The 20,757-nt window shown below is 45.1% G+C and overlaps 3 protein-coding genes across 3 annotated transcripts in view; 2 read left to right on the forward strand and 1 right to left on the reverse strand.

Annotated features, from left to right (window-relative positions):
- SPTA1 (spectrin alpha, erythrocytic 1) overlaps nucleotides 1-897 on the forward strand; it is a 68,622-nt gene extending 67,725 nt beyond the window's left edge. Inside the window, exon 52 of the mRNA XM_034667678.1 lies at nucleotides 451-897. Within this exon, the coding sequence (XP_034523569.1) occupies nucleotides 451-576 (126 nt within the window). The 3' untranslated portion in view covers nucleotides 577-897. The remainder of the gene's footprint in view (nucleotides 1-450) is intronic.
- A 1,641-nt stretch (nucleotides 898-2,538) lies between these two features.
- On the forward strand, nucleotides 2,539-19,742 carry LOC100472545 (olfactory receptor 10X1). The gene is made up of 3 exons (XM_034667679.1): nucleotides 2,539-4,281; nucleotides 8,637-8,687; nucleotides 18,799-19,742. Exon 3 carries the CDS (start codon nucleotides 18,801-18,803, stop codon nucleotides 19,740-19,742), a length of 942 nt encoding a protein of 313 aa, XP_034523570.1. The 5' UTR covers nucleotides 2,539-4,281; nucleotides 8,637-8,687; nucleotides 18,799-18,800.
- LOC109490896 (olfactory receptor 10Z1) lies at nucleotides 5,623-6,561 on the reverse strand. The gene has a single exon (XM_019807956.1). The coding sequence runs from the start codon at nucleotides 6,559-6,561 to the stop codon at nucleotides 5,623-5,625; it is 939 nt and encodes a 312-aa protein (XP_019663515.1).
- Nucleotides 19,743-20,757: the final 1,015 nt, after the last annotated feature.

Here is a 20,757-nt window from a genome sequence, read left to right on the forward strand (position 1 = left end):
AACGACCCTCCCCCACACACCTCTTTTTTGTGGGGTCAGACATTGTCTTCCACAAATTACCACTTGCTTTGCTCACAGCTTCATTTTATGTTGTCCCAGCTTGAAAATTGTAGTCATTCTTTAATGACTCTAAGGGGTGATTCTGAATCTGAAACTCAATTTTAAGGCCATTTCTTTCCCCATTTCTTGAATAACCCAAATTTAGGGAATGGGATAAAGTGTGTAGTCCAAGTGAGATGAGACTCCTCAGGTGAGGGCTAGTTGAAAAGACGAGCTGGACTTGCTCATTAGAAATTACAGATTTCTGAGAAGGTCTGTGATGGGAGCAGGGCTGGCTGCTGCTTCTCCGTCTCTCTGCCCCCTCGTTCCTGGGTTCGGGGCATATTGCCAGCCCCAAGGAGCCAGCTACTTCTAATCCCTATGACTGTATCTCTCTCTACTTTGTTTCAGGCCCTAACCCCAGAACAAGTGCAGTTCTGTGCCTCACATATGCAGCAGTACGTGGACCCACGAGGCCGAAGCCACCTCGCTGGCTATGACTACGTGGGTTTCACCAATTCCTTCTTTGGCAACTAATAAGCAGCTTTTCCTGGATCATAGAAAATCTTGGTGTGGTGGGAAGTACTGGGGGAGGAAGGAGACAGGCAAGTATGGGGGAGGGGGAGATAGTCGTGTGTGTGTGTGTGTGTGTGTGTGTGTGTGTGTGTACGTGTTTATTACACTTATTAGAGCCCCTGGAAAAGTCTCAGGCTTGGGGGATATAAGGCATTCACAGAGCTGGGGGACAGGAGCCATCACAAGCTTATTTAGTATGCAACCTGTCACTACTCAGGGGCCAAGCTCTCTATTTTTTATTTGTTGGGTTCTACACATCTATATAACTTTATTTGGTTTGGATTTTAGAATAAAATATTTCATTCTTTAAAAAAAGTTCATTTTTTAAGTATTTCTTTTTAATAGGGTAATGTGATGTTAAAGGTTATGGATGCTCTGTATTTCTGAGAATCGTACTGTTCTCTAAAGATAGGCAGCTAATTACACTGCGAACAAGGGTCGTGGCAGGATGGATAAAGTCCAAGATGAGTTACAAATGGTTTCTCTTGAGTTTTGGAATGCATATAAATGCTTACATTTGAAAATGAAGGTACTTGACATTCTGGAGAACACCAGTATTTTAGTCCATAGAAGAAGACCAGCACCTGTGTTCTTCTCGAGCTCCCCTTCTCCATACTTCTCCATTAGAGAGGGCGCCATTACTCTCAGGGTGGTGAGGTCATGGCAGGGCTGGGCTTCCTTTGTCCTCCAGGACCCCACACTCACGCTGACATTTTAATGTGATGAAGAGAATGTTTTGATTTACTTCTGCCTCCTATTAGACTAAGAGTTAGAATTATGTACAAAGTAAGGAATGAAGAAAAAACAAGAAGAGGGGGTGCTGTCTCCAAAGAGTGTTCGGGCTAATGCCGACGTTCTGTCTGCACTTGTAAAAGCCGACGGTGTCGTTTGCCGGTGAGAATCCTTCGGTCCATCTCCGTCTTGTGAGGGGCTGCTGGTATCCTGTGCTGTCTCCACCGCCAGCCCATGGAGATTAAAACCTGATTACCACCTTGTCTCGATCTCGTCCTTCCACGAAAGGTAGTTGTTCCTCAGTCAGGGAACAAATTCTGTCCCAGGAGCCATTTAAATGAATTTTGGTTAAAACTAAAAAGCTGTCTTCACTGCTAATAACGTATAAGTGCTTTTTACTGGTTTTTGCTTTAACAGTTGGATCCTATTGGACATGACAATCGAAAGTATTAAAAAAAAAACAAAAACAACTCTGCTATGAGTTACCAAGAACGGTGGCAGTTGAAAACAAAACAACAAAACAGCCCAATAGACCATCAAAAATCAGTATAATTGATATCACACTTGCAAAGAAGTATGGAGGCTCTGACAACTGTGTGCTTGTAACAACCAAAGGCAGAGGTGAATATGGCTACGTTCTCCTCCTGACCCCTGCCAAGTACCTGCAAGGCCTGAATCAGATTATTGGGCATGTGATGGGTCAACAAATGCTCTTTAAGGCAAAGGACCATTAGCATCTTATGAAAGAGATTGAATAATACAGAGGCCAGAGAAGATAATATTTATCTGAAGAATCAACATAAGAAAATGACACTGTTGGAGTCAAATACAGCTCCCTCTGAAGTCAGCTCCTGAACACCGAGGCACGCAAGCAAAAATGGAAATGCAGAAGCAGCAGATATCATTTTGGGGGGTCTATAAATATTCGACTTTTAACAATTAGAACTCCTATCAAATGTCCTTCGTGATTTGCGGTTAAGTTCCTCCTAACTGACATTTAATTTTCTTGACCTTAAGTTCACTTACTTTAAACTGTCACCCCTGACTTATTCTTACTAAGTCTTTGTCTTTACAACCTATAGATTGGAGCCTGTTTCTTTTTTTTTTTTTTAAAGATTATTCATTTATTTATTTGACAGAGATAGAGACAGCCAGCGAGAGAGGGAACACAAGCAGGGGGAGTGGGAGAGGAAGAAGCAGGCCTCCAGCGGAGGAGCCTGATGTGGGGCTCGATCCCAGAATGCTGGGATCACGCCCTGAGCCGAAGGCAGACGCTTAACGACTGTGCCACGCAGGCGCCCCTGGAGCCTGTTTCTGAGCCCCAGCCCTATGGCTACTTCCCTGAGATTTTCATGATCCTGACTGCTCGATTGTGTCTCCAGAACTCTTCCACTCCCAAAAGAACACTCCCCTTTACTTTAAATGGACCTCTCTGATGCCGGACATTTGCCTGGAAGCCGTCAGATTGCTGTTTCCTGAGCCACGCTGGTTTCCCAGTGTGGAATCCTCTCAAGGCCCAAGACTCAGACCCACTTTCCTGCTTTCTCCAGTCAGATACTGTGCCAGGCACCAGCCCTTTACTCCTGTCTGTCCAGTTAAAATCAAGAAATGGAAGATGCTGGACACTGCTTGTCCCGGCTTCCGCCAACACCAGTGGGGCCCCAGATAGGGCAGCCGTAAATGTCGCTGTCTGGAAACCCCGAACAATACTAGATGGCTATCTTGAGTGCTCTGTGTGGGGCACGCTCTGCTCTGGAGACTCTATATTAATCTAAAAGCCCTATAAAACAGGTGCCACCCTCATTCCATTCTGCCGCTGAGAACTGGAGGCACGGAAAGGCAAAGAAGCTTGCTCTTGGTCACGCGTCTGAAATGTGGCAAGACTTGAACCTCAGGAAGTCGGGCTCCAGAGCTTCCCATCTTAATGGGCTGTCCAAAGGCCGTGAGTTGGGCACCTGTGGTCCTGTTCACATTGGAGGAGCCTCTGCTGTGTGTGTGTGTGTGTGTGTGTGTGTGTGTGTGTGTCTGGAAGGACAGGTGGTTCTTTGTAAGCACATGGTCACTTTTTTAACCAAGGGAGAGAATTTGAATCACCTAGTGAGATTTCGTAAACCATTTCTTCCCGTCCCCACCCCAGATCAATTGTGGCTGCGTCTGTAGGGATGGTTCCCAGGAACACCTGCTCTAAAAATCACCCCCATGTGGTTTTTATGCCCTTTCAGACTTAAGACTACTACATTTGGAAGTTAGAAGCACCTCTGAGTATTACTTAGCAATTCTTGGAGCATCTCTACCCACCACTGCTCAGTGTGCATTTAGGGAATGTTATGCTAGATGTACTGAATGGATTTTGGAAATGAATTTGCTCAGATAGCCTCTGTGCAAAGGGGAGATTACTCCCAGTCTGTACGGTGACAAGGATCCGAGAGTACTTGGCCCTTCTCCGAGACCCAGACCCTTTCTGCCATCTGACTAACTCTCCTACCTCTCCCCAACCTGTTCTCTTCTCTGGGCTCTGGCTTCCTTCCTCCCAAATTTAGTTTCCACGAAGTTCTAAGTAGAGGCTATGTTTCTTCCCTGAGAGCATGAAAAAATACGGATTCCTATTTGAAAAAAATACACCCCCCCATGTAAGTTCTCTGTCTCGAATCGTGCCCCGCTGCTCGCTCATTGCTGAATTATGTGAATCCTGCATTTTCAGAACCTCTTCTGTTTGTAATTTCTTAGGCTACCAGCCCCACTCTCCATGGTCTGGTCTCCATGTCTTTGTTTAGGACGATGGCGCTGGATGCCTTGCCTCTGTATTCTCTCTGCTGAGCTCTGTCATCCTCTCTGCTGCTGGATTAATCTTCTGAAATCAGTCCCCAGATGCCACTCTGCTCTCTGCTCAGAGGTTGACTCTCCCACTGCTGAAGGGATCAAGTCTGAAGCAAGGTATTGAAACTGCTGTCTGCAAACAAGTCTTCATCCAAACTAACTTAGCATCGCTTGGGACACATTTTCAGTCCGTCTGGACAACTCACCACACTCTGAAACAGCCCTGGATTTCCTTCAGTTATTCTGTTCCCTCTTTCAGAATATACTTTCTTCGCGCTCAGCTGCATTCAAAACTTACCCACACGTTAGGAACCAATTCCAGTACTACCTGAGACGCGAAGCCTCTGATCCCCCACTGAGATTAACCTCCCCCTAAACTAAAAGCCAGTACCACTTTGCTTAGCACGCTAACAGCACACTCAGCCGACGTGTGGGAACATCATTAGGACCCCGGTGTTGTGCTAAATTCTTTGCACACATGGTCCTGCTTAGTAAGCAATGCAAAGCTGCAAAGTTACCACCATTTTACAGATGAGGACATGGGGGCTGAGACCTAGCATCACACAGTAAGTTCCAGGGCCTGTGTTCAAACTCCTACCGGACAGCCTTGAGGATTCATCACACGTTTACTTGTCCCTAAGAGCGTCTGGGCCGTGCACGACATGCTGCAGGTGGACAGTGCACTACACAGGAGAGCGCGTCCACTGCGGAGTCCGCAGGGTAGTGACCCTGCTGGGGAGTGAGACAAGCAAGGAGGTCTCAACACCCAAGAGTATGAGGCCATCCCAGAGCAATGACAACAATCAAAGAAAATAGGAAACCTATGTCTTCTCTGAGATGCAATCTACCAACTGGGAGAGCCAATGACAAGGAAAAGCACAAAGTGACAATGAGTCAAAAATAGAGAGGACAATGATATAAAAAAAAAAAAAAAGATGAAAGACACCCCATGGGGGAGAGAAAACAACCTTCCTTTTCATTTAACAGAGCATTCAAACTAATCCATCAAAGGGATTCCCACTGAGTTTCATGTCTTGGGAGAGCATTCAAGGTAGGATAGTCTAATTATGCAGTAATGTTAAAATCTCTACAGTCTCTCTGATAGGACTCCAGCCAGGCCTGCTTTGAACCTGAGCAGGCCGAACTGCTCTCATCTTGTTCAGCAGAGCTGGAAAATTCTTAATGAATCGGGCTTCCGCAGCAGTGGCGTCTCTGAGGCTGAAAGTGGAAATTCGGATTCTGAGCTCAGTGCGTGTTAAGCACAGTGAACAGAGCGGGAGACCCTGTTCCATATTCCCCAGCAGCCTCGGGGAAGTGCAGGCGGCAGGATGGGGCTCTCCCAGGGGACTGGGGGTGGGACAGCTTTGATCTGAGCCCCCAGTATCTGGCCCACTGGCCTGGGTTCCTCGTCTTGGTCCAGCCTACGCAGAAGAGACTGTCCCACTGGCGGAGCCTTCATCATCTCTGAAGCAGGGTCCCTCGGAAGGCACTTCTCAGGGCTGTCTGCACGGCCCGATTCCTTAGACTGTAAACAATGGGGTTGAGGAGAGGGGTCACCACAGTGTAGGTGACAGCAATAAGCTGGTCCCGCTCAAGAGAGAAACTGGCTTTGGGCCTCAAGTACATGAAGGAAGCGCAGCCATAGTGGGCAACGACCACCGTGAGGTGGGAGGCGCAGGTGGAGAAGGCCTTCTTCCGGCCCTGGGCAGAGGGGATCCGCAGGATTGCCGTCAGAATGTAGGCGTAGGAGACGGTGATGGAGGAGAAAGACACGAGGAGGACCAGCAGGCTGAGGATGAGGATGCCCAGCTCACTCAGGCCTGTGTCCCCACATGCCAGACTCAGCACGGGAGGCGTGTCACAGAAAAAGTGCTGGATCTCGTGGGAGCCACAGAACGGGAGGTGGAAAATGACCAGGGTCATTCCCAGCCCGAAGAGGTACCCACTCAGGAAGAAGGCGCCAACCAGCTGGGCACAGGAGGCAGGATTCATGCGGGTGGCATAGTGCAGCGGGGCACAGATGGCCACGTACCTGACAAAGCCCATGACAGCCAGAAGGAAGCAGTTGGTACAGGCCCACGAGGCAGAGAAGAACATCTGGGCAGCACAGCCCTCATAGGAGATGGCCTGGCCCACCATGACCAGGCTGGACAGCATCCGAGGAACGATGCCCAACGTGTAGCAGATCTCAGAGAAAGACAGGAAGGACAGCAAGAGGTACATGGGCGTGTGCAGGTGGCTGTCCAGCCTGATGACCACAATAATGAAGACATTGCTGGCCAGGGTGACAAGGTACAGACACAGGAAGAGTGCAAAGAGCAGGAGCTGCAGCTCCCCGAAGCCGGAGAAGCCCAGGAACACAAAACCCTTCCAGGTGGTCGCATTGGCCCGGCGCATCCCGGGCGGCACCCCGATGGAGGTGTCGGTCCTTCCACCTTGCCGGGAGGTGCCTCGCTTCTTTAGACGGCAGAGAGAGGTGGATTCTCGTTTCTTCGGGCCTGTTGTAAGTCAAAGAGCGAGCCCTCATTGAGGCAGCCACCAGACCTCAGAAAGGCATTTCTAGCGTTAGACACGTGATGTATGGGTCCATTCTCGCGTGCACGTAGATACACGCACACGTACAAAGGTACACAGTGTGCACACGTGTCCGCAAACACACACGGCTATACAGACATGCACAGGACATGTAAAGCACTCATGCACAATCATGCACACTTCTCACACCCGATACTCGTGCACGGCGCCTTTGCCTTCGATGACCACGTCTACCAGGACACCAGGCGTGTTACAAAGGCGTATCTTTTGAGAGAGCACATAAATCAGCGGACTGTGCACCACAAATCTATTCGTACCAACATCGTAACAGCCACATAAGAATACACGTGTGGACACATACCCACTGCCCTTCGGAACGCGACCTGGGGTGGCTCAGGGGATGCTATTTTGTAGGTCAGGTGCCCGAGCCAAGACTAGGGAAAAAGTGCCTGAGTCCTAACCTGACACGCCTTCCCCCAGACAATGACGACTCTTCTCCGACACTGTGGGACGCGTTCCCACGGAGACGGAGCTCAGTAACAATCCCTTGTCTGTGCCGCCCTCCCCAAAGTCTTTTCCACGTGAGTCCAAGCATCAGACTCCGGGAAGCGGCGGACCCCTCAGGGTCAGGCCAGGCTGGGGCTGGGAGACTGGACCGGGGAGGGCTCTGCACTCACCCAAAAAGCCTCACGGGGAGGGGAGCCCCGCTTCTCGGCAGCCAGGCCGTAGATGCCTCCCGCGACCCTGCCTGCAGGAGAAGAGACCTGACATCTGTCTCAGACACTCCTTCTCTGAGCAAAGGCAATGCTCCCAAGTGATACCAGGACAGCTTCTACACCTGTGGTCCCAGGAGGTGAGTCATCTGTGCTTCCGTCAAAACAGCGTCCGTCTCTGCGGGGCCCCGGTCCCCGTGGGAGCTGGTTCAGGAAGGAGCTCCCACTGAGCTTGTCGTTACCGTGAATATTCTTACGGGGAAAGCAGAAGAGGAAATGTGAACATAGAGATGCCAGGATCATGATGTAAACAATAATTCGATTATGTGCTAAATATTATATTTATTATTTTCACATGTTAAATCTCCTTTAAAACTTAAAATGACCTGGTTAAAAAGGGTTGCCAATTGCATTTTATAGAAGAGGAAACCGAGCCTGATAGAGTTTAAGTGACCCACCCAAGATCACAGAACTCAGATTCTTGCTTTTAAAGTCTCCCTGTGAGACGTAGAGTAAAAACGCAGGGATTCACCTTCGCTGCTGTTGTCTCGAGAGCTGGAGATGACCGTTTCCAGTGTGCGCCCAGAGTCAAAGGCACACACGTTCACATGCTGAGAGCACCCGCCTTCCCCAGCCTCACCGTCTTCCCATCCTCATCTGTCCACTCCACTTCTTTCACACACATCGTTTTATTTTAGTTTTTTAAAGATTTATTTGTTTATTTTGGAGAGAGAGAGCATGAGAGCGCGAGCCCTGGGGGGAGGGGCAGAGACCCAAGTAGACCCCCTCTGAGTGCAGGGCTCGAGCTCCATCTCACCGCCCTGAGATCATGACCCGAGTGGCCGTCCAAGGTCAGACACGTAACTGACTGAGCCACCCAGGCGCCCCAGGCACATCTTTTTTAAAAGCAAGTTTACCTCTATCTTCTTTCCACAGTATTGCAATAACTGTATCTGGATCACTCAGATTGTCCTGAAACTTGAAAATGTCCAGAAAGTCCAGGGTTAATTGTGCTGTGAAACCCATCCCCGACGCGAATTTTCCCCGAGTAGGCTGCAGTGTGACTCCGCACCTCCAACACACGTTCTCCCCACCATCTGCTGCTTCGGTAGAAACGGTGATGATTGTTGACATGGATTCAATGCCAGACATTTTGCTGACCTCCTTCGATGAACTGAGCGCTCACAATATTTAAAGATATTTATGATTACCCCCCCTTTTCAGATGAGAAGAGTAAAGCATGGGAAAATTACTTACTGAAGATAACACAGCCAGGTAATAACACAGTAAGAAGTGGACTCGGAAACACCATTCATGGTAACCTGCGTCCATCAGCAGACGAGCAGACATGTGGAAATTAGTATCGCATTAGTACAACTGTTGGCTTTCTAGCCATTTTCTTTGGGCTACTGTTTTATCTGTTGATCTGGACATTAGAGCATGCATTTTTAACTCATCCCACTCTACTTAAACTTAATATTGAATTATTTCCAGTAAAATATAGAAAAGTTGCAATGACATAGTTGCTTTTACTTAAATCCACTAACAACATTGTTGTAATCTTTAAACACGCACGGGGCGCCTGGGTGGCTCAGTCGTTAAGCGCCTGTCTTTGGCTCAGGGTGTGATCTCAGAGTCCTGGGATCGAGCCCTGCATCAGGCTCTTCCGCTATGAGCCTGCTTCTTCCTCTCCTACTCCCCCTGCTTGTGTTCCCTCTCTCGCTGGCTGTCTCTCTCTCTCTGTCAAATAAATAAATAAAAAATCTTAAAAAATAATAAACAGGCCTTTTCAGGAAAATGTAGGGAATACTTATATATGTATATATAATCTTTCATATTTAACTTCACATTCATCATGTGCAGTATTCTTCATTCTCTCCTGTGTATCCAAGCTACTATGGGTTTCAGAGTCCGTCAGCCTTCCCTTAGTGTTTCTTAAAGGGCATGCTTGCTAGCAGCTATCTTCATGTTTCTTTATCTGAAAATTTCTTCATTTTGCCTTTATTTGTGAAATATAGTTTTGCTGGATAGAAAATTCCTGGTCAACAGGGTACTTTGTTTCATTCCCTTATGCCATTTGCAAGGTCTCTGTCCTCCCTAGTTTCTGATCCCAATGCTGCCATTAATGCCATCGCCATTTTACTCCACGTAACTTGTCGAATTCCTCTTGTTGTTTCAGTGTTTTCTCTTTACCTTTGGCTTTCATCAATTTGAGAACCATGTGTTTACACGTGCTTTTGTGTGTTTCTTACTTGTGATTTGTTGGCCTCCTTGACTTTGTATGTTATTGTCTTCCACCACATTTGGGAAATGTCCAGCTATTATTTCCTAAAATATTTTCTTTCTCTTTCTCTTTTCATTTCCTTCTGATATTCCAGTCGTTGAACTACTTGGTATTGTCTTGAAAATTTCACAGAATTGATTCATTTTAACTTTATTTTTTTCTTCTTCAGATCAACTTATTTCTATTGATTTATTTTCCAATCCATCTGTCCTTTCTTCTATCGTCTCCAAAATGTGGTTGAGCCTATTTCATGAAAAATCTATACTTCAGCAATATGTAAAAAAAAATTATATTTTATGACAAAAGGGATTTATTCCAAGAATGCAGGACTGATTTATTGAGAATGTTCTCATAATTCACCAGATTAGTCAAATAAATGAAAAAAGGTAATCTACTCATATCAATATTTGTACAAAAATTATTTGTAAAAATCAATATCCATTGATAGATTTTTAAAAAATAAAAACCTGTTTCTTTTTAAAACTAAACCCACTATCCTACCTCTTTGTGAAATATTGAACTCTTTTCCCTAGGATGAGCACTTTGACCACTCTATGCAACATCGCGCTGGAGGTCCAGACCAGTGAAATAATGTAAGAAAAAGATATAATGATTTGAAAGGGATGATAAAACTCTTCATTTGTAAATGGCGTGACTGAGGACCTGGACAATCTTACTAAATCCACAGGAGAACTACAAACCTAATAAGTACATTTAGCAAGTTCTCAAATCAATAGTTTTTCTTTATACTAGTTACAAAAAATAAGAAATTACATTTTTAGATGTCAATTTTAATAGCATCCAAACACAGATGCTTAGAATCAACACTTAGAATTAAATTTAAGACAAGATGAGGAAGTACTCTATATTTTAAAACTCTAAACATTAATGAGATAAGATTAGAGACAATCTAAATAAATGAAGATAGATAAAATTTCATGGATAAAAAGATTCAATATTGTAATTTTGATTTCCCAAGTTTACCTATAGAGTCAGTGCACCTCGATAAAAAAAAATTTAAACAGGATCTGTGTAGAAATGGGCAAGCTAATTCTAAACATTATCTGGAACTAAAAAGATCTAAACAATCATGAGAGATTTGGGTGAATTAAACACCTGAGCTAAAAATTATTATAAAATAACAATATTGAAAACACTGCTACTGGCAAGAAGGTAAGTATATAGGTCCATAAAACATATAAAGTCCAAAAACAGTCACATCTATATCCAGTTCCACCAATTTCCATAAGATTGCCTGCGCAAATCAACGAGGGAAGGAAAGTCTTTCCAACCGATGGTATTGGAATGACTGCATTTCAGAATAAGAAAAACAAAATAAAAATAAAAACGTAATCCTCACTTCATTCCGTATACACAAATTATCCCAGATGAGGTGTAGACCTAAACATCTAAAAGAACAGATCAATTAAAAGAATACACAGAAAGAGTATCCTCCTTACCTTGGGGTAAGCAAAGAATGTTTTTAGGCAGCAGACAAAAATGCATAGACATAAAAAACTGATCAATCAAACCACAAAAATTATACTTCTGCTTATCAAAGTGTTTTAGCTGCTTAATTCTTATTATGAAAAACTTAGAAACAGCCCAAATGACCAGAAACTGAAAAATTGCATGTTAATGATAGATAATAAATATTTTTTAAAGTCAAATAGATTCCATATCATTGTTTTTGAGAAAGTAGGAAAAAAAGAACTGATAAAATTATCCTCCAATATGCTATTAAAAATAACTTTTGGGGCGCCCGGGTGGCACGGCGGTTAAGCGTCTGCCTTCGGCTCAGGGCGTGATCCTGGCGTTATGGGATCGAGCCCCACATCAGGCTCCTCCGCTATGATCCTGCTTCTTCCTCTCCCACTCCCCCTGCTTGTGTTCCCTCTCTCGCTGGCTGTCTTTATCTCTGTCCCATAAATAAATAAAATCTTTAAAAAAAAATAACTTTTTGATGATAGACCATTTGGCTACCAAGGAACTATAACCTAAAAGGAATTTTAAAAAATTGAGTAGCACTGAGGTGCCTCGGTGGCGCAGTCGTTAAGCGTCTGCCTTCGGCTCAGGGTGTGATCCCAGAGTTCTGGGATCGAGCCCCACATCAGGCTCCTCTGCTATGAGCCTGCTTCTTCCTCTCCCACTCCCCCTGCTTGTGTTCCCTCTCTCGCTGGCTTTCGCTATCTCTGTCAAATAAATAAATAACATCTTTAAAAAATAAAAATAAAAAAAATTGAGTAGCACTGTTTTTCTTAAAAAAACCTTTTTTTTGAATAAAATTAATCCCGAGCTGCCTGATTTTAGCAAAAAGAAATACCATTCATTGATATGTAAGGTAATTTTTAAAGCACTACTTTCATTCAGGGACAATTTTACATTAAAATTTTAATTTTCACATTGAATCAGTTTTTCTCTTGTATATAAAATATGATAAAAACCTTTAAAAATCAACATAAACATTTTTGTTAGAGAAGTATGATAAGGTGATCCATCAAAAACTTATAAACAAATAAATAAATATTTACGTGCATATATATCAGAGAAGTTCATAGAGAAAAATACAAAATCCGTTTTAAAATGGAAGGTCTAAGATAGCAAATTACTGTTGCATCTAAATTCCACTGAATACACTATTTAAAAATGAGCTATAGGAATGGTTAAAACATCAATATATGTGCAAAATGGAATTTTATACACAGGGAGATTTTATATGTGTATATATATTTGTTTATGTCCCCACACGAAGAAACAGAGGGGCGCAGCTCTGAATCGACAGGGCCCTGCCCCGGGGGGGTGCAGGGAGGGACTGCAAGGGCAGAAGGAGACTGGCTGGTCACTTCCAAGAGGGCTAGGGAGTGAAGGTGGGGTGAGGTTTCCCAGCAGAGCTTACATGGTTTGAACCTCCCACAGGCCCCTCAAGACAGAGCCCCAAGCTTTTTTATCAGCTTGTCACGCTGTTTTGATTAACAGGGCTCTACGGTAGGCGTTAATACTGGATGGAGTTTTTTCCACTTGATTCTTCTTTTTCAAGAGCGTTATAGGTATTCCAGAACTCATCATTTTCCATATAAATTAGACTGTGTTTGTCATTCTCTTAAAAAAAAAAAAGGCTTTCTGGGATTTTGAAAGGATTGCATTAAGCCTATCAATCAATTTGAGGATGAATTTTGTTATCTTTTTCTAGGTTCTTGAGATAGGAATTTAAATCATTATTAGAGACTCCTCCTCTCTCATAGACGCTTTAGCTGCATCCCACACATTTTGATATGTTGTAATCTCATTTTGATTCAGTTACAGGAGTCATTTGTATTTCCTTGGAGATTTCCCCTATGACCATGGATTGCTTAATATTGTTTAATTTCCATGTGTTTATAGATTTTCCTATCGTCTTCTGTTCTTGATTTCTAATTTGATTCCATTATGGTTAGAGAACCACACGTCCTCTGTACCATCTCCATCCCTTGAAATTCCTTGCCGTTAAATAGCTGATGGGGATTAAGGTGTGCACTTGGGATGAGCGTCAGGTGATGTACGAACCGTAAAATCACTGTATCCTACTCCTGAAACTGATACCATGCCGTCTGTTAGCTAACTGGAGTTAAAATAAAAACATAAAAAAAAAATTCTTCTGGTTTGCCTTGTGGCTCAGGATATGATTTTTCCTGGGGATGAGGTGGAGGGTAGGTTACCCCCTAGGCTCTGCTGCGATGCTGCTGCGGGTGGATGATGTGTGTCTGGGGGTGGGGGACTGACCCTGCAGGTGCAGGAAGATTAGGGTCCCCACTGCCATTGGCTATAAGTCTCCCCACTAAGTCCCTGCAGGGCTTCCCCTTTCTTGGTTCTTTGCCAGAAAGAACAAACTTAACTTGCATTTATTTATTTATTATTTATTTATTTTCATTTTGTTCTTGCCTTTGCCTGTGGACATTTTAAGATTGCAGGGTGCAGGGCTCCCCGCACCTCAATCCAGAACACATGGGGCATAAAAAGAAATCCTTGCAAGCCCACTTGCTGGTGTTCTTCAAGTGCTGAGGTCCTGGGCCAGTCCATCATCTCTGTTTCTTCTTTCAGAGTCATGTTTAGGATGGTTGAGTGATTTCCAGGCTTTTTAGTTGTATTTAGAGGGGAGGGCCGAGAAATGTGAATATAGACCGTTTTGCCTGGAACTTGAATAGATCAAAGTTTCTAAAACTGGTAAACTACTTTCCAAAATTTTAAACTATTTTATAGCTTTTACATTCCCAACAACAGCGTGTGAGTTACACTTCTTCCAATCCTCACCAACACCAGTATGGCCAATCTTCTTTTCTTAAAGACATTCTACTCGTTGTGTAGTGGAATCTAATTGTGATTTTATTTTATTTTTCCTAATGACTGATGATGTTGAGCACTTTCCAAGTGCTTATTTCCCATTTGTGTATATTCTTCAAATGTTTTTAAGATCTCATTGTCGGGGTGCCTGGGTGACTTAGTCGGTTAAGCATCTGCCTTCTGCTTGGGTCATGATCGGAGGATGGTGGGAGGGTCGTGTGGGATCGAGCCCCACATCGGGCAACCTGTTCAGCAGAAAGCCTACTTCTCTCTCTCCCTCTGCTCCTCCCTGTACTTGTGCTCAAATCTCTCTCTCTGTCTGAAATAATTTTTAAAAAATCTCATTGCCATTATATATATATGCATATGATTCTTTCGAAATATATTTATTCAATCAATTTTGTGTCATTACATCATTGCAAGGGCTGGACCACAACAACGTATCCCAGAAACGGGGATCCCAGCCTTTTATTTTATGGTCTTTCCCAGCACTCCTCCATGGCTCCTCCTCTGACCACTCGGCTCCAACGTGTCCCGTCTCGTCTGAGCAGTTTCAGCCCTTGGCACCCAACAGTGCTGTTCCCTTTCCATAGGCTCCGTCTCCTTTCCTCCACCAAGGTGCAAATTCCTTGTAAGAAGAGACCATGCCTTCTCAGAGGACAGTCTTCAGACATGCGAGCCCTTCCCAAATACCCAGGAGGGGAGCTGGTGATGAGAGGGTGAGAGTGTCAGGGAGGGGGGGCACTGGGGATGAGCCTCCCTCCCCCCTTCTGCCAAAACAAAACTTGCGAATTAGCACGGACAGAATATGAACTCTGCAAGTTTTAAATCCCCAGAGATCCCCAGCAGAGTTTTGCTAGTCACATGTTACACAAAGCCCTGTAACTAATGAGAGAAAATTACAAAGTTGAGCGAGAAAGTTCTCTTGCTCCCTCTGATGAAAGGAGAGAGGAATCCCCGAGGGTCTCCTAACCAGAGCCAAACCTCTAGAGCGGAGGAGCCTCAGGCCCTCGTGATGATCAGACAGTACCTCTGAACTGGTGGAAGAGGTTCTTAACCACTGTGGTTTAGCGAGGGGTAGAAACAGAACAGAGCCTGCGTGGCCCAGCTTCACGGCTCACGTCAGAGGCTCTAGGCCACAGGAAGCTGAAGCTTGCACAAAATCAGAGCCCTTTTCTCACCTCCAGCTAGGGACACGTAGACCCAGAAGGTTCACGGACTTCCCAAGGTCATTAAACTAACAGTGATAAAGCTAAAAATGCAGTGTTAGACCAGTGACTTTTATAGTAAGCGGATCTCTGTCTCTTCTGAGTGAAGAACAAAGCATGTTTCCAACCACGTGAAGACCATCGTGGAAGAGTGTAACTTGAGCACTGAGTTGGCTTTGGGGCCCTGATAAAACACACAGGTAGGAAACTCTGGTAGATGATTTGACTCTGTTTCCCTCACAATTCATAGTCCCTCCATTTTCTTCAAGTTGCCACTTCTCTGTGACTGGGGAAGGGTGTGTATTTCTTTTTCAGTGGATCCATATTCCAAACTAAATTTGATACAAGTCAATTTAGGGAAAACTTCAGGGACAGGTGAGGGTCGGGTGGGCTATGATACCCTCACCCCACTACACACACAGACATCGGAATACGTCAGAGTGGGGGGGGTCTGAAATTCACCCGCTACCACTGACGTTCACCAAGCAGGCACTGAGCGCACCATTAGGTAAGAACTAGGTAAGGAACAAGCTGCCCTGGAATAGGTATTGCTGACAATGTGCATTTTTGAAATGCTTCTCAGTTTAATGATGGGTTTGAACCCAAGCCCTCTGGGCTGTTTAGGAGGGGACATGGCATATTGTGTGAAATCAGGTTGTTCTGCAATCGGTATGTTCGGAAGAGCTTGAGGGGCACGTGGGTGGTGCAGTCGGTTAAGTGTCTGACTCTTGATTTCGGCTCAGGTAATGATCTCAGGGTTGTGAGATCGAGCCCCGCATCAGGCTCAGCCTGGAGGCTGCTTAAGACTCTCTCTCCCTTTGCCTCTCCCTGCACCGCTCCTCCCCCTCCCCATTCTCTCTCTCTCTCTAAATTAAATAAATAAATCTTTAAAAACGAAAAGAAAGAGCTTGAGTTCTGCACCGAGGACACCAGGTACTAAAAACAACTTGCTTTGCCCCTCGATTCTCCCCCTCATCCCACTCTGGGTACTTAGTGATTCATCTTTTAGTTCCACAGTCCAATTGCTGTTCTTAGAGATCCTGTGAAGAGTCAAGAGAACTAGGAAACTTTCGTGTGTAAAGTGCTCTCCGGAGGCAGGAATTGTGCACAAGGCTTTGCGATAAGCAGAAGGGCATAGGGGACCCAGTATTTGCGGGAGGGGAGAAAGTCGTCTGAGACAGGAGGCTGTTTGCGGGGGAAAATCGAACAACAAGCTGCAAGTGTGGGTGTGGAGACACTAAATTTGGGTGCTAGGCAGCCTTGCCTGAAGTGCCCCCAAGGAAGCCCGAGGACCATTTAGACAATGCCCCTCCTAATACAAGTGCCATAGGCAGGAAGACAAAGAGATGCTCTGGTCTCCTTTTGGGGAGATTATTACCCCCAGGTAGCAGGTATGGGTACAGTGAGAGAAAGTGGGGCACAGGAAAGAAGAAAGGGTGGTGGGAAAGATTAGTCACGTGATTCGCATGTGGCCAAGAAAGAAGAAAAGTCTCGTCAGGTCTAGGAGGACAAAAGAATTAAGGAGATCTCTAAGGAGAGTCCATAGGGCTACGGATTATTTCTGCAGCCTTTAATAATCAAAGTTTATAATGATATAACTCTATTTTATTTATATTTATTTGTACATGTTAAAATTATATAATTATTAATAATAATTTAGACCATTTTCCTACTGCCTATTCGGTCAGTGACCAGCTGGATTCTGCTGACGGAAGGCTTCATCTTCGCCTGAACCAAATCTAATTAAGAGCGGAAAGTCTGTTTATCTCTACGCCCAGCACACTCTGCAACGCTGAATAACAAAGTAAAAGGGAAGCTGTTTACAGATCCAGCACTCTTTTGGATAACTAGCCTAGCTGTGCAACATGTATTGGGAATCATTACCTTCTTAATACCCTTTGTATTAGCACTGTGAGACGTACAGAAATCCGGGACTGACAGCCTCTTTCCTCAAGGAAAAAACATTGATAAATGGAAAGACTATACAATTAAAGTCAAAACAGTTGGATTCTAGCTACAAATATGCCACTTCATAGACATAACTGTCTTATTTCTAGAACAAGGGAAATCATTACAGCTGCCACATGCCCCCCGCAGCTGAGCCGTGCACTTCCCGTTTGCGTTGTCCAGAGTAAACCCAATCAACATTACAGGGGATTTGGCAAAAGGCAGGCCTGATCAATGCTAGTTATTAGATATGTTGGCCGGTGGGAGAGGAAGAACAATAGCTCGATATAGCACCACACAGAGGGAATGTGTTAAATATAAGGAAAGGCAGCATGTCGCGGAAGTTAGAGGAGGATGAGATTAAATCAGACGCGGAATTATTATTTTTTTTTATTTAAAGATTTTATTTATTTATTTGACAGAGATAGAGACAGCCCGAGAGAGGGAACACAAGCAGGGGGAGTGGGAGAGGAAGAAGCAGGCTCACAGCGGAGGAGCCTGATGTGGGGCTCGATCCCATAACGCCGGGATCACGCCCTGAGCCGAAGGCAGACGCTTAACCGCTGTGCCGCCCAGGCACCCCAAGACACGGAATTATTGAAGAATTCTCAGAATCTCTAGCATTTCTCTTTTTCAGATGCTAGGCGTGGCATTGAAGAAATGGGCAAATCTTCGGCTGCTACCTGCCCTGTGCTTGGATAAAGTGTCTGTTTATCAATACCATCCACGTACTCTAATCGATCACTTTTATTTATTTATTTATTTAAGATTTTATTTATGTGACAGACNGACAGCCAGCGAGAGAGGGAACACAAGCAGGGGGAGTGGGAGAGGAAGAAGCAGGCTCACAGCGGAGGAGCCTGATGTGGGGCTCGATCCCAGAACGCTGGAATCACGCCCTGAGCTGAAGGCAGACTCTTAACGACTGCACTACCCAGGAACCCCTCTAATCAATGACTTTTAATCTGAAGGGTCCGGGAGTGTCCTATCTCCCTCTAATCAATGACTTTTAATCTGAAGGGTCCGGGAGTGTCCTATCTCCCTCTCATCAGAGTACAGGGGAGGGAACATGCTCTTTACTTTCTTTTACCATTTCAGGACCCAAATGTCTTCTTCAAGAAGAGATGACTACTTTGGGCTTCCTTGCAATTATAAGCCATTGTCCAAAAGTGGTCCCCAAATTCCTAACAAACCAATTATCAACCTTCACTCATTACATATTTACAGACAATATCATATGTGGAAGTCGCTTTGTCAGACCCTGACTGTGTATTAACTACTGTCGTTTTTTTAGTGTTCAGAGTCTGATCAAATCTGGCTTACCTAAGCGCCTGAATTCCCTTTATCTGGATGTCAATTAGAATCTTTTCCCTCATTATCTTACCAGCCAATAAAGTCCTTTCAAAAATTAAGCCACCAAATAAGTGATCAGGAATTGATCGCTGAAAAAAGGTGTAACGAGTGAGTTAAAATTAGGAAAACACATAGCCTATTTACACATGGTGTTTTGCTAAACTAAATGAAAAATCAGTTAGTAATTATAACTCTGATCATCTGTCTTATTCACACCATAATTTTCAAAGAATAATGGAGAATGGAATATTAATTTGTTGTTTCTTTCTGATTTCAGACATGCAAACAATGAAGGTCAACCAGACGGTCCTGAACGAATTCGTTCTTGTTGGCTTTTCCGTGTACCCACACGTGCAGATATTCCTCTTCGTGGTTTTCCTTTGCCTCTACCTTCTCACCCTCACAGGTAACCTGGCCATCATGGGTCTAACCTGGGTGGACAGATCTCTCCACACCCCTATGTACCTCTTCCTTAGGGCCCTCTCTTTGTCCGAGACTTGCTACACACTGGCCATCATCCCCAAGATGCTGGCAGATCTGCGGACTGGGCACAGAAGCATCTCAGTCGTGGGGTGTGGCTTGCAGATGTGTTTCTTCTTGGGACTCGGTGGCACCAATTGCATCGTCCTCACCTTGATGGGATATGACCGCTTTCTGGCCATCTGCAACCCTCTCAGATATCCACTGCTTATGACCGACGTGGTGTGTGGTCAACTTGTGGCCTCCGCGTGGGCTGGAGGCTTCCTTATCTCTCTTATAGAGACTGTGCTGATATTCAGGGCCTCCTTCTGCAGCCCCAACCTTGTCAAACACTTCTTCTGCCACATGCGGGCGGTGGTGAGGCTGTCCTGTGCAGACAGGGCCCTCACAGAATCCATTGTGACGGCGATCTCAGTGTCAGGCTTGACGGGCACCTTCCTTCTCATCCTCATCACTTACGTGTTCGTTCTCTCCACCGTCTTCAGGATCCCGTCAGCCGAGGGCAAGCGGAAGGCCTTCTCTACCTGCGCCTCACATCTCACAGTGGTCATTGTCCACTTCGGCTTTGCAGCTATTGTCTATCTGAAGCCAGAAGCCTCGGGAGGAGATGACACGCTCATGGCGGTCCCTTACACGGTCATCACTCCTTTCCTCAGCCCCCTCATTTTCAGCCTCAGGAATAAGGACATGAAGAATGCCTTAAGGAAGGTGCTGGGAAAGAGGAGTTTCTTGAATAAATAATCCTGGATTATTGCTGTGACTGACTGTCCCCCAATGTCAGTAGACATTTATCCTGTGATGTCAGGAGAAGCCGGTGCCATTTCCCTTTTTCCAGAGGTGGTCATGTAGGAATCCAGAGACTGAGTCTGGGAACTAAAGCATCACAGACTTTTACTTAGTTTGTTAAGAAAGTTGTTCATCCACTCGTCCTTCTACTGGCTGCTTCTGAAGACCGAGGGCTTCTGCTGTCAGCCCCCGGGGCGTCCCGCATCACTGAGAGAAGGAGAAGAGCAAGACTGTGGAAGGGAAAAACAACCCCTGTGAACACAACACTAAGAGATGTTATATCTATATCTAAGGACAGAATGGCTGAGGAATTATTCCTGGCGACGTTGTGAGGCATTGGGCTGTGCCTCCCAGGAGATGAGCCATTTCTAGTAGGTGATACACCATGTAGAAATCGCCAACTGTCTATGCATGTCGGGATTGATATCTCAATTTGTTAAGTCCACTGCCATACTGGTGGATGAAGGGTTTTTTTTTTTAAACATTTTATTTATTTATTAGAGAGAAAGAGAGCATGAATGGGGGGAGGGGCAGAAAGAGAGGGAGAGAGAACCCCAAGGGGACTCTGAGCTGAGCACAGAGCCTGAGATGGGGCTCGATCCCATGACCCTGAGATCATGACCTGAACCCAAATCAAGAATTGGATGCATAACTGACGGAGCCACCCAGGCGCCCCTGATTACTGAAGCTTTTTAAAAACACTGTTCATGACTGTGTCCTTCCAGTGATAGTCAGACGCTCTCTTCTGAATATACAGGATATCGTGGAACGTTGATCCATCAAGCAGACACGGCAGTAGAGCCGGCGTGTTCTATGACTGGCTAAACACACACACACACACACCCCATCAGGATATTGAAAGGCTTGACAGTGGCAGGTGTTTTGGAATCATTTCGGCAGACATATGATGTGTACGAAGGAAACCAGATGACCACAGCCTCAGATCTTGACATCACCCAGAAGACTTAGA

The sequence above is a fragment of the Ailuropoda melanoleuca genome, chromosome 8 (assembly GCF_002007445.2).
Source record: "Ailuropoda melanoleuca isolate Jingjing chromosome 8, ASM200744v2, whole genome shotgun sequence".
Lineage (NCBI taxonomy): Eukaryota > Metazoa > Chordata > Mammalia > Carnivora > Ursidae > Ailuropoda > Ailuropoda melanoleuca.

What these genes read in the sequence shown, in the direction of transcription:
- LOC109490896 (XM_019807956.1), bottom strand. Translation starts at nt 6,561, where the DNA reads ATGCGCCGGGCCAATGCGACCACCTGGAAGGGTTTTGTGTTCCTGGGC.
- LOC100472545 (XM_034667679.1), top strand. Translation starts at nt 18,801, where the DNA reads ATGCAAACAATGAAGGTCAACCAGACGGTCCTGAACGAATTCGTTCTT.